Raw genomic sequence first — 13,341 nt, forward strand, 5'->3', positions numbered from 1 at the left:
TCCAACAGGTCCATTCTTATGTTGGGGCCTCAGAGCTGGATGCAGTAGCCCAGGTGGTGTCTCATGAGAGCACATCAGAGTAGAGGGCAAGAATCACCTCCCTTGACCTGCTGGTCACACTTCTTTTGATGCAGCCCAGGATATGATTGGCTTTCTGGGCTGTGAGCACACACGGTTGGCTCTTAATGAGCTTTTCATCCACCAACACCCCCAAGTCCTTCTCCCTGGGGCTGCTTTCGATCCCTTCATACCCCAGCCTGTATTGGTACCGGGGGTTGCCCTGACCCATGTGCAGGACCTTGCACTTTGCCTTGTTGAACCTCATGAGGTTCACATAGACCCACTTCTCAAGCTTGTCTTGGCATCCCATCCCTCAGGCATGTCGACCACACCACACAGCTTGGTGTCATTGGCAAATTTGCTGAGGGTGCACTCCATCCCACTGTCTATGTCATTGACAGATATATGTGAGGATTCTTTCGCAGGGAAAAGTTTTCCCTAGTACTAATTACTATAATTTGCACTTTTACCGTAATTAGCAGGCTGAGGGTTTTTTCAGGTGTTCAGTGTTTCTATTCAGATATTTCTTTATTGTCCTCTAAAGATATGCTTGTTCTTTCTGTTGGGTTTTTTTTTAACTTCCTTAAATGTGTTATTTCATATTTGAGGTTAAAATATGAAGTCATCTGATTCATTGTGTTTTTTCAGGGTCACATGGAGGGTGAAGTTTGGGGTCTAGCTACTCATCCTCATTTACCTATTTGTGCCACTGTAAGTGATGACAAAACCTTAAGAATATGGGATTTATCTCCTAGCCATTGTATGTTAGCTGTTCGCAAACTGAAGAAGGGTAAGATGCTTAGTATGAAAAAATATTTAACTGAATTCAGTTGACATTTACTAGCATTATGAATCTTTCAGAAACAAGACTGGATAAATTCCTTTCTTTGCTCAAATTATTTTATTGATGCTACGTTCATGAGTAATGTAGGCCTTAAGCTAATGAATCTGTAAGAAAGATTTCTATTTAATACTATTTTTAAGATTATTTGCAATAGTAACATATTTAAGTCAGTGAATTTACAATAAAAGCTGAGCCAATTACATAAATCTGCCATTTTGCTTATAGTATTGTAAGGTTTTTTTAAACAATGGAAAACTTGGAATCCAGAAATTTTTGGAAGAAATCTTAGAAGTAATGTTGGATTTCTCTTATTTGTGAATGTTAGAAGAATCTGGAATATCAAAGAAAGAGAACCGTTGTAAAATTCTTAATCATTTTACACTATATAAGTAAATTCTATTTTGACAGATGGAAAATCTGTTGTAAGTGATATCATATAAGAAGACTTTTTTTAGACTTAGACTAGACTGGCCTTAACAAGCTTTTAATGGTATTCCTTTGTCTAGTAAAGCATATATATAATAGGCTTTATCTGTTTGCCATTCAGTAAAGCATTTTGATCCCAACCTTACAGGAAGCTTAGTTGAAGATGATTTGGATTGCTAAAGTAAATGTAAGAAGAGTTACGAGCTTGCACAAGCAAGGATTGAACAAGAAAGTTTCAAGTCAGTGAAGCCTGATATTTAAGTCTTAAAGCTGATGTTTCTTAATATTTTTAAGAGTAGTTTTGGCAGAAAAATAAGGACTGTGATGATTTAATTTGCTGATGAGACCCATTTTGAGGTGCTTTGATGATCTTAAAAAGCACCTTTGTACTGTACAGAAAGAGCTGGGTACTTCTGCAGATGGCAGTAGTGGCAAGGAGATACTTTGTAATTGAAAAAGGCAAGACTCGATGACTGTAAGAAAAATGTCTGTGTAGCCAAGGAGTAACTGAGGAGCAGAAGGCTCAGGATCTTCTGGCTTATCACAGGATGACAATTACATGTGATAGTGAGGTATTTTTGCCAGGACATACTGAAATATTCCTGTAATTTAGAAGAGACTAATCAGAATATTTTTGGTGTGCAATTCTCATCTGTGTTCAGATGAACAAAATTAAACTGAAAGTTGAGTATGGAGAAAGAGTGCTACAGAATAATGAATGAGAAGCTTTGTGGTGGAGTCAGCTAAATAAAGGATTACTGTCTACAAGTTAATCAGAGGAACAAGTAATAGGGAAAAATATTTAAGCTAATGGAAAATTCTGGCATGGAAACAGAACTATATAAGCTGACCACAAATAAATTTAGATTGGAATTTAAACTGTTTTTCAAATGAAACTTGACATGTTTATTAAAAGGATTATGACATAGTGACCATGATAGCAAATGACTGGATTCTGGGAGTCCAGAAGGTCTTTTCAGCTGTGTTTTCCTTACCAGAGTAAATGGTAACAAACAACTGGCACCAGATACTAAGGAGACCAAATTAAAAATATATAGACAATAGTGATTAATTTGTATTACTAATGTAGAATGTATGTCAATTAATATGCAAATAAACATAATCTAAGATTCTGGGGTTGTGTACTTGCTGATTTGCCAGTAGGTTCTGTGTGCTATCACAGATGTAGAGCTTGGAAATGATCTTGGCAGCATCTAACAAATTTCATTAGACTATAAACTATAAGAATAGCTTTCCTTTACTACTGAAAAAATAAATCTAAAAGAGAGACTATGCACTGTAAATGTACCTGAAGGCCGTTTCTGTATTCCTTATAGGAGGTAGATGTTGCTGCTTTTCTCCTGATGGAAAAGCATTAGCCGTTGGTCTCAATGATGGAAGTTTTTTGATAGTTAATGCAGATACCCTGGAGGATCTAGTCTCTTTCCAGCACAGGAAAGATGTTATTTCAGAGATCCGATTTTCTCCTGGTAAGTGATTTAAAATGAAGATTTTTATATCAAGGTTGTTCAAGCAAGCTTTATAACCTTTAAAGATAAATGAAGCAGAGATTTGTAGTACTCTTTTACATGTAACAAATAAGTCAGCAAGACTAATACTAACATTTTGAAAAATATTGGATGTGTTGTCCTATGTTGCTCATTTAAGGATGAGATTATTGGAATAGGTTTTCTCATAGTAACCACCCAAGTGCAACAGTCAATTTTAAATCATAAGCATCCAGTAGCCTCCCTAGGTCCCTAGGGTTCCACTTTTTGAGCTGCATAAGTTTGGCTCTTCACTGAGGTTACTGTTAGCTAATGAAAATGCTTGAAACTGATGTGTCAGAAAGTTCTGGTGTCTTCTTTTTTTTCTTCTGTTTCTCTCTACAGTGCTTAGCACTCCCAGTGAGGCTAGTGGGGTTTGTTGTTGTTGTTGTTCTGGGGTTTTTTTTTGGTTTGTTTTTTTTTTTTTTTTTTCTTCAAACAGTACAGCTCTTGTTTAGGAACTCAAATATATGGCCTAAAGTAATAATACTACTTCAGTGAAAATAATCTTCTGTAGGAGAAATTTGATGCAAATTAGTGGTACCAGTTCTCACGCAACATTACTTTCTGGTTACCTAAGCCTTACCACTCTGAGTGCAATAAATTTTTAAAATGTCATAAAGTAGTTTTTATTGTTTGAAGATGTAATGATTGTGTATTTTATACTGATTTTGATTATGTGATATGAACATTACCCTGTCAGGGACTGTATACATTAGCAAGGTCATTACAAAGAAATCTGGGTTGCATATAAGTAAGATCCAGAATGTACTTGTGTTTAATATACAGAGCTCTACAATTTTTGAAAATGTCTTGTGTTTCTACTGATGTGTTTTAGGGGCTGGAAAGTACTTAGCTGTGGCATCCTGTGACAACTTCGTAGATATTTACAATGTAATGAGCAGTAAACGAGTAGGAATCTGCAAGGGAGCCTCCAGCTATATCACACATATGGACTGGGACATAAGAGGTAAGTAGCATTCATTTCAAAAAACCTACTGGAAGATTGATAGACTAAATACAGTACATCTACAGTATGAATTTATGGTATCACTGACAGATTTGTTTCTTCAGTTTATGAATATGCTCACAGCATCTGAATAAATATAAACCCATAATTTTTGCTACTGTTTATATATTTAGAAGTTGTGTAATTCGAAGTAAAATAGATTATCTCTATGGATTGGTTTGGGGTTTGGTTTTTTACATCTCCTGTGTTTATTGTGTGACTTCTTGAATTATATACTGCATAATTCAGTTGCATCTGTAGTTCAGGAATATATATCCTTGTTGTCAAAAATAGCAGAAAGACTGGATTTCCTGTCTTCCTGGGTCTTAGTACGTGATTAATTTAAACATTAACTACAGTCCTGTTTCATACAAAACCAAGACAGTGCAACTGTGCAATCTGTTAGTTCCTGCTCTTATTCCTCTACATAATCACTTTTGAAACAGTCCAATTTAATTTGAAAAAGTGTTATAAGTTAGCTTCTTCTGAGGATTTTGAAAACGAGAAGAGGACAGAAGCACTAATGAGAATTTCCCTCAGAAAAAAGGTAGTATAAAGGCAAGCAGAAGTCAGCTGCTTGGAAGCGGCCATTGGCCAGGCAGCATACGTGCTTCTCAATCCCAAGAGCACATGCATACTGGGCAGCCAGTTGTCACAAACAAGCTCTGAATTAGAGTACATTTTGTCTACCATCTGATGAAATGACCATAAATGGGAGAGAAAAGTGATGCGTTATTACAGTTTTCAAAGAGAGGAGGGGGAGGACTGTGAATTTAAGGAGTCAGAGGACTTGGATCTTCAGAAGCCCATACTTCCAGATCCACTGTTTATGTATGCAACTTTTTCCAATGGAATCAAATAATTTGTGCAGTGCTGTTAGGAACAAAAATTTCAAAATAACCTTTTTTTTTTTTCCTTTTCTTGTAAAATGGAATCTTTTATTTAATGTTAATATACAATATGTTTTATAGGGAAGCTCTTGCAAGTCAACACTGGTGCTAAAGAGCAGTTGTTTTTTGAAGCTCCTCGTGGGAAAAAACAGACAATTCCTAGTTTGGAGGTAAGGAAATAGACTGCCTTCTTAACTTGTTTGCGAATTAGTTACAATACAATCACTTAAGAGGGAATGATGTATAAAACTATAATTTTAACTGGTCTATTGAAAAAGCTTCTGTTTAGGCCTTTGCTGTCTCCTTTTTTGCAGCCTGTTCAATTAGATATTTAATAAGAATGATAAAATACATAGGGGATATCACATTTATCTCTTCTGTTAAGAAACGGATATTTGGCTTATTTGCCCGCTCATGAAAATCTCTCTGGACTTGTGTATGCCTCTTTTGGTACCTAAACACCTTTGGAAACCTATTGCAGATTACTTAGCCCTACCCTTGCTGTGGAAGACTCATGTCCATTTTTACATAACAATGCAATATAGTATACATAATATACATAGGCAAGTGTAGTATATTGTAGCTATAATATGGATTTGTTTTCTCTTACACAGCATTGTCATAGGGCAGAGAGTGAAAGTGGATAATTTTCAAATCATATTTTCTATGAGATTGAAAGGCAGTGTTGAAAAATGTAATTTGTTTTCTCCAGCCTGGAAGGGCAGGTGACGTCAAATTTTGTAAAATACTGCTAGAGGTTTTGAAACTGGAACTTAACAGAGGTAAAATTAAGGGTCTCGAATGAAATTCTGAATAGTCAGAAAGTGGTTGATATGTTAAAATATTATCTTTTAGATGTGACTTATCTTTCAGTGCAAGAACTTTTTCTTGAAATCAGATATGGAAGAAAACTGCCTGGGAAGAAGCATGCTCTGTCTCAAACAGGTTGTTTTTGTAGGTAGAAAAGATTGGCTGGGCATCATGGACAAGTGTTTTGGGCTCTTGCTGTGAAGGCATCTGGCCAATAATTGGTGAAGTCACAGACGTAACTGCTTCATGCCTCACTAGTGATAGTAAAGTATTAGCCACAGGAGATGATTTTGGATTTGTGAAACTGTTTCGATACCCTGCTAAAGTAAGTAATTTTCAGCTGTTAATGGAGAAGATTGCTTAAGAAAACTGCAGTTTCGAAACTGTAATAATTTATCACTCAGAAGAAAATAGTGCCTTTATACTTTTGTCCTTATGATCAAAGAAGGCATTCGATATTAGACTGCAATTTCCAATGCATTAAACTTTCAGTTAGTAAGAATGACCATTCCAGGTCAGACTAAAGAGCCATCTCATGTAGTGTCCTATCACTGACAGTGGCAATTGCATAGGAAAAGCTTTAAGAATGGGAATGGGCCAGGCACTGTCTAATAATATCTTAGGCATTAATATCCTCAGTGTGGTTTTTAATTGTGTCAGGTTTAGCCCCTTAAGCTCTTGTTGTGGAAAACAATGAGCATTTCTTCCTGACCTTCATTCCACTCATGATTTTATAGACCTTCATTCTGTCCAACCTCACTCATTTTTCTCTAAGATGAAAAGCTTTAATATTATTTAATCATGCATCATAGAAAAGCCATTCCAGAAGCACATTATACTTTTACTGCTCTTCTAGAACCTTTCTAGTTTTCCTGTATATTTATCAGTAAATATGTCTTCAATTTTGAATATTTTGCCATGCTAGGGATGGTAACAATGCACAAGTATTGACTCAAAATATTCTGTGTGCATTTTATTCTTAATCTGTTAGAATATTTTCTCTCTTAGGAAAAATGATCCAGTGTTTATTGCTGCAATCTGTTTATAAATAAGTTCTTGCATGCTTGCTATGGAAATATGGTTAACATTTCATGAAGCTGCTATAGCAGAGGAACTTTGCAAATCATGTAACACATACAAATGCAAAACGGCTAAAGCATGAACTATAAAGAAGTTATGAATGTGGTGTTGTACACTGGCAACTCATTTCAGTTTTATCTAGCAGACTGGTTAAATTTGATCTGTGCCTCTTCCTCTCCCTTCACAGGGAAAGTTTGGAAAATTTAAGAGGTATGTTGCTCACAGTACCCATGTAACAAATGTCCGTTGGACCTGTGACGACAGTTTGTTGGTCACTGTTGGAGGAGCAGACACCTCTTTAATGCTGTGGACTTACGAGATGGAAGGACATCGGGATAGCAGGCAATGCGACAGTGAAGAGTCTGATCTAGATTCTGAAGAAGATGGAGGTCAGTAATAATTTATAAAACTAGCTGGATTATTTTATCTCAAGAAGACTTCACTAATGGAGAACTGCTCACTCCTAGTTACAGGACAAGGGGTAATGACCTTAAGCTGAAGGAAAGTAGATTTAGATTAGATGTTAGGAAGAAATTCTTCACTATGAGGGTGGTAAGGCACTGGAACAGGTTGCCCAGAGAAGTTGTGGATGCCCCCTCCCCAGAAGTGTTCAAGGCCAGGTTGGATGGGGCTTTTGGCAACCTGGTCTAGTGGTGGGTGTTCCTGCCCATGGAACTAGATGATCTTTGAGGTCTCTTCCAACTCAAACCATTCTGTGATTCTATGATAATTTAGAAATAATCAAGTTTTATATAGGATTAAAACAATCTTAACTAGTGAAGATGCTTCAGAAATGTTAAGTAAAATTTCTTTTGGGGGAAGAGATTGATAAACTGTTGTGAAGAAAACAATAATGAAGTGTTTGACTTACTGCTTTGAGTAAGAGTATAAAAAAATACTAAGTGCCAATTATAGATAACTTCCAAAAATCTATATAGAAAAATAGATTCATCACAGTTTAGATTTGGGCACTAATTCTAATGGAATTGTGTTGAAATCTGTACATCAGGTCATAGTTATCTTGACGTTATAGCATCTGTTTCCATAATATGAAAGCTAGTAGACTGAGGTAGACTGATGTTCATATTTAGAACAATCTATTGCAAGATCATAATATTAATAGTTATAAAGTGTTAATTACATTTCGTAGATTCTGTTGGTTTTGCCATACTTGATGTTTTCCTTTTCATGGTGCAATTTCAAGGGTTCATGAGCCTCCAAACTTGTCCTCTCTGCTCCCAAGTGCAATTTTTCCTCCTTATAAATTCCTCCGTCTTCCAGCATTTTTAAACTATTGCTGCTGCTCTTTAAATAGTTCTGTGTAACAAATTAACTTCACTTTTCACTAAAATCCTCTAAATGACCAAAGAGACACTTTAAATATTCAAGGCATATTAAACGTTCATTGGAGGAGAATTTTTATGCACTGTCTTTGTGCTTAAAATTATTGAAGACTACATCCGCAAAATAATTTAGTTGCCTAAAGAGGGACTTGGTCAACTTTAGCTTTCTGAATCAAAAATTGCAATCTTCACAGTTTTTGTTCAGCTCCTGCCTGTGACCTGTTAGCACATCTTTGCCGAATAACCTTCCCTAACCTCTGGTGATTTACACAGAATCCTCTTAAGCTATGTGTTCAAAAATACTCTAAAAGAAAGAGAGGTCTGTTAAGCTTTACCAGAAAAGACACTGACATCTTTTTCCACAAAAGTTTCTCTTCATCAAGTCCTATTAATTTCAGTTAAGGTCTGTTCATAAAGTTGGCATTAGTAGTCTCAATCTATGGAGGAAAAAAATAGAAAAGGGGGAGGGTAAGTAACAACCTTGTCACTATTTAGCTTTTTTGCCACATTTACTATAGTAAACATCATCTTGGTGTACCTGACTGTCTCTAAGCATTGTGTAAGAACTGTGTGCAGACCTATAGATTCCATCCTAATGGATGGATCCTGAAATTGAGAACAACCTGACACTAAATCTTCCAGAATTTAACAGCAGGTGTCATGTAGTGAGGTCATTTCTTAGTGACCCTGAGTTAAGGCCAACCAAGCAGAAATGGGGTAGCTCTGAATGTCCCTTGAATCTTTGTTAACCATTTTTTCCACAAAGATATTGTACAGAATTTTTTTCGTAGAATGTCTTTTATTAACAATGTTCGTGATTCCCAGCTACTTGCTTTCTGTTGTGTGTTTATGTTACTAATAATACATGGTGTAATTGTTCTTGTAGTCCAGTACATTGTTGAAACCTGCGCGAATTATGGTTTAATTTTTTTTCCTGGTATCTTATTTTGTTTTGATACTGTTCACTCTGATTTCGGTAGGTTATGACAGTGATGTGACAAGGGAAAATGAAATTAATTACACCATCAAAGCCTTATCAACAAACATTAGACCAATGTTTGGAATTAAGCCTCATCTGCAACAAAAGGAGCCAACCTTAGATGAAAGGTAATTGCTAAATTACAATTCTAGCCAAGAAGGCAATCTGAAAAGATGGTTAATTAATAGTAAAACGTAATTATATTGGTGTACATATATACAACTTAAGAGGATATGTATAAAAAGAGTGGAAATATTTCTCTGGAACAAAAAAAAAAAACAATACAACTTAAGAAAAGTCATGCCTAAGGACTAGGTTGTATTTCTTTTTCAGTTAGCACAAAAGACTGCAAATGATAAATGTATATTATTATGTTTGGGGAGCTACTTGAGATAATTATGTTATTTGCTGGTGTTTAATAATATGTCCTTTTTAAAACTTAAATACAAAGTGCTATCTAGTGATGGCATTATAGGCATGTACCCATACAATTGTTTTATTGACAGCTCTCAATTTTTTGTTTTTGCCAACAGACTGATTAATTCAGCTGTAATTGCTTCTTGCATTGTTTCTTCTCCAGAAAACTTCTACCTTTCTTTGAAAAATTCTGTACACAGTGGTTCTGCAGTTTGTATTAATGAGTCTTGGAAAATGAAGCTGATTGCTTTGCAGTGTTAGTTGTACTGCTTGGTTCACTACTGTATGCTTTAGAAGAGAAAGGGGTGGGCAGCAGAGCAAACTAAGAGCAGCAGGTAAGGTAGATGTGAAATAAGAAAAAGAAGTTGTAACCACTAGAACATAAACTGTTATAGAATCTGCAACCGAGCACAGGACCCTGAAAGTTGTTGTTTGTTGTCAGCAAAATAGATGTGGACAGTGTATGTGAGGGAAAAGGAAAGAGGGATTCCTAACACAATCTGGTGGCAGTTGAGGAATGCTAGTATTAAAGAGAGGGAAGTAGGAAAACACAACACAGTATAATTAGGTGTAAGGATATGGGGGAATAGGAGATCAGAAACTTCCTGCGGTAATGTGAGGACTCCTGTTATGATGCACATGCCTCTTTCCACAGTGAAGCTGACAGATCTGTGATGCACTTGTTGAGAAATGCAGCCTGACGGTAGTGGGAGTTTTGGTGTCATCTTTTGGTTTTAAGTCATGTTGCTGAAGGAGAGAAAGTATGCCAGTGTATAAAGCTGTGGCTCCCTGTCTTGCATTTAAAATGAGAAATGGTCATTTTATGAGAATGTGGCTCCCTGTCTTGCATTTAAAATGAGAAATGGTCATTTAAAATGAGAAATGGTCTATTTACTAATTAGATGTCTTTGATGTGGAAATCAAAAAAGAAATAATGATGTGCATGGTATCAACATTTTGGATTTATATTTACTCTTGTTAATGAAAGCTGTGATTAAGATTATTTTTCTTTAAATTGTAAACCTCTCATTTCTTTCAATAATTGTTTCTGGAAGCTGAGTTGTGTTTTTCAGTTTCAAATAAAATATTAAAGAAAATTAATTCTGTAGTAAGGTAACTAGGTTCTGATTCAGAATGCATAAAAGATCATGGAAGAATTAAATTTCCTGCATTGTTGAAACATTTGGCACCCTAAAACTTCAAAAAAAAAGTTTTTATGAAGAATAAAACCAGAATATGGTTACTGTATGCATTTTAACTTCTGTTCTGTTGAAGTTAATACTGTGTAAGATTGGTAAGTGTTTTAGTAAGTCTGCTTTCACAGATACTAATTTTTATTTTCTTTTTATTTCCCTTTCCTTTTGCTTCCTATGAAGGCAGGGGGTAGTGAGGTAAGTTCATTTACACAAAGTCCAGGATCAAATGCATTTTAATAACTTAAGCTGCTTGAGAAAGTAGTTATACTTTGAAATAGAAGTGAAGACTAACTCTTTACTGTTAAATAGTAGCCTGTTAATGGGTAGAAAAGGGATCAGGGACAAAGAATAAGCCCAGTTCTCAGTCTGAGTAGACTTGAGTGGGTGCTAAATACAGTATTTGGGAGGAGGTCATCAAAACTCATCCTCTTTTCCTCAATACTTTAGAGCGGCTAAGGAACAGCTTGACTTAAGTACCTTATCGTCAGAGCTTAACTTCTTGTGGACTTCTCTAAGACCATATCACAGTGTTGGTGTAGAGGTCCAACATGGAATAAAAAGTGCAGGAAGCACATTGCAGAGATGCCTGAAGTAGCTGTACAAAGCAGTATCACCATGTTTGCACCACTGTGAAGCTAATAAAGCTTCAGGGATGAGAGGAGCCTTACTGACTTGGCTGCAGCATTTTACCAATGTACCTATACTTTGAGCTTCTAGGTCCACATAAGATTCATATGACATACAAAATCACTAGCTTAGGTGCCTGCATTAGGTAATGAGGTTTTGCACATACTTTATTTAGAATATACACATACTCAAAACCATGCTTTTACATTTGAGCACGACAAATCCTTAGGCCACCCTTCAGACCTGTAGTCTGAGCTGCCAGGACACTTGACCTACACCCGTTAAGAAAGGAGAACACCACTCATACCTACCTGGACCCTGTTTCCCCAAGGAGATCACATCCCTGTGGTGACAGATTCACAGACCAATAGAGGTTGGAAGGAATGTATGGAGATCACCTAGTCCCACCCCCCCGCTAGCGCAGGATCACCTAGAGTACGTTGCACGGGATGGCGTCCAGGCGGGTTTTTAATATCTCCAGAGAAAGATGATAGAATTGTGTTAATCTCTGTGTATCCTTCTGCAGACAACTTGTCATAATCAAGAAAATGACTGTCTTCATCTAAATTTTAGGTCATACCACTAGCAACCTTTATCAAATTAATTCCCGTTTTAAGCCTTTAAAAAAAATGTGTATCTGTAAAATCAGTGTTTCTGTATAAGTTACACAGAGCGTGTATAACTTACACAGATTTACCTTCTGTGTTCATTCATTTACAGGGTATTTGGGTATACTACTCAGAGTGTGGGTAGTACATCTGTGCCATTCCATGTTATGCGTAGGTTTGTTATATTGACTGGCAAACATTAGAAGAGATCTGTTTCTTGTAGTAACACTTTACTGGAATCCTTGTAGTCTCAGGATGACAGGTACATACCAGTGTAGAATGTGCTTCTGAGAATGTCTTTCAAGTAATTTTGACTTTGATTCACTAAAATTTTGATCTCACCTTTTATGTTATAAGTAGTAGGATGACATAGGTAATCAGAGGCCACTTAATGTATTAAAATTTCATGCATCACTAGGTGGGTCAAAACAGTGTCACTCCTTTTTGCTAAAGCTCTGCAGAAAGGAATGAAAGAATCCCTAGGGTCAGAAAGGGAGAATAAGCAAAAGAGGCTGCAAAACACTATGGTCCGGTGGGTAGGTAACTTCTCTGTGAAGTGTATGGATCATGGGATTCTGCTTTTGGTGTAGCGTAATAATTTTCTTCCAGTGACCCTTAATTCAAAATGTAAATGCAATTCCCAGAACATGAATCTGAACAAAGGATTATTTTTGCTCTCCAACAGAGTTAGTGTCCTGTTCTCAATTTTCTGGTTTTGCTCATAAATTATCATTTTTTCCCCTGCAATGACAGCAGTTAAAAAAAAAATAAAATTTTCCCCTTCACAACAGCACAGAAGCAGTGGAAATTTCTATCTCTTAATCATTTTTATGGCTAATACATTAACTTGAGGTGTGAGTTGCATCAACTCATACTTCAAGGCAGCACTGCCTTTATTTTTTCCTTCAGGACAAACGTGATTTTCCTCACATTTTCTGGGACCTTTTTTTTTTTTTTTTTTTTGTAACATCTTGTCTAAGCAGTTCAGTATTTGAAAGAAAATGAGACAGATATTTTTTTGAAAATAAGAGATGTTAGTGGTCTAAATGTTTATATGCTGAATAGAAATATTTTGAAACCTTAAATTTCAGGCACGTTTTTTGAAAAACTCATGGATGCTAGAACTCGAGATTTCATTCAGATTCAATAGGTTTAAGGTCTGCTTGCAGTGTAGTTTAAGGCCATCCCTACTGATGATATACCATTCGCTTCTAGTAAAATTAACGTGATGTGTCATTGACATTGGAAAACTTATTTTAACTTGTATTGAAGACACAAAAGAGCATTGGCTGTAAGGCAGCATTTATGTCTATAATTTGAATTATAATTTCTGAATAATAATAATATTAAAAGATAATATTTTTATGTGAAAAGATGTCTACTGTGTGTCCAATGTCATTGTGTAATAGCTTTATGGATATTCAGCAGCACAAAATAAATTGGAAAACTGTTTCTATCCTTTACTAAAAGTTCTTTCCCAGTATGTTTTTGTGCTAGGTAAATTG

The 13,341-nt window shown here is 35.9% G+C and overlaps 1 protein-coding gene across 3 annotated transcripts in view; it reads left to right on the plus strand.

The window, feature by feature from the left end:
• The window catches only part of EML5 (EMAP like 5), a 108,478-nt gene that overhangs the window by 64,715 nt on the left and 30,422 nt on the right, over positions 1 to 13,341 (plus strand). For 2 of the 3 annotated variants that reach the window (XM_075753733.1, XM_075753734.1), the window contains exons 21-27: positions 709 to 850; positions 2,668 to 2,820; positions 3,716 to 3,847; positions 4,858 to 4,946; positions 5,735 to 5,911; positions 6,854 to 7,055; positions 8,990 to 9,116. In XM_075753733.1, coding sequence (XP_075609848.1) covers positions 709 to 850; positions 2,668 to 2,820; positions 3,716 to 3,847; positions 4,858 to 4,946; positions 5,735 to 5,911; positions 6,854 to 7,055; positions 8,990 to 9,116 — 1,022 coding nt within the window. Of the gene's footprint in view, positions 1 to 708; positions 851 to 2,667; positions 2,821 to 3,715; positions 3,848 to 4,857; positions 4,947 to 5,734; positions 5,912 to 6,853; positions 7,056 to 8,989; positions 9,117 to 10,781; positions 10,797 to 13,341 lie in introns of all 3 variants that reach the window. The other variant, XM_075753732.1, reaches the window with a different exon arrangement.

This window comes from Balearica regulorum, chromosome 5, assembly GCF_011004875.1.
Source record: "Balearica regulorum gibbericeps isolate bBalReg1 chromosome 5, bBalReg1.pri, whole genome shotgun sequence".
In the NCBI taxonomy this organism is placed as follows: Eukaryota; Metazoa; Chordata; class Aves; order Gruiformes; family Gruidae; genus Balearica; species Balearica regulorum.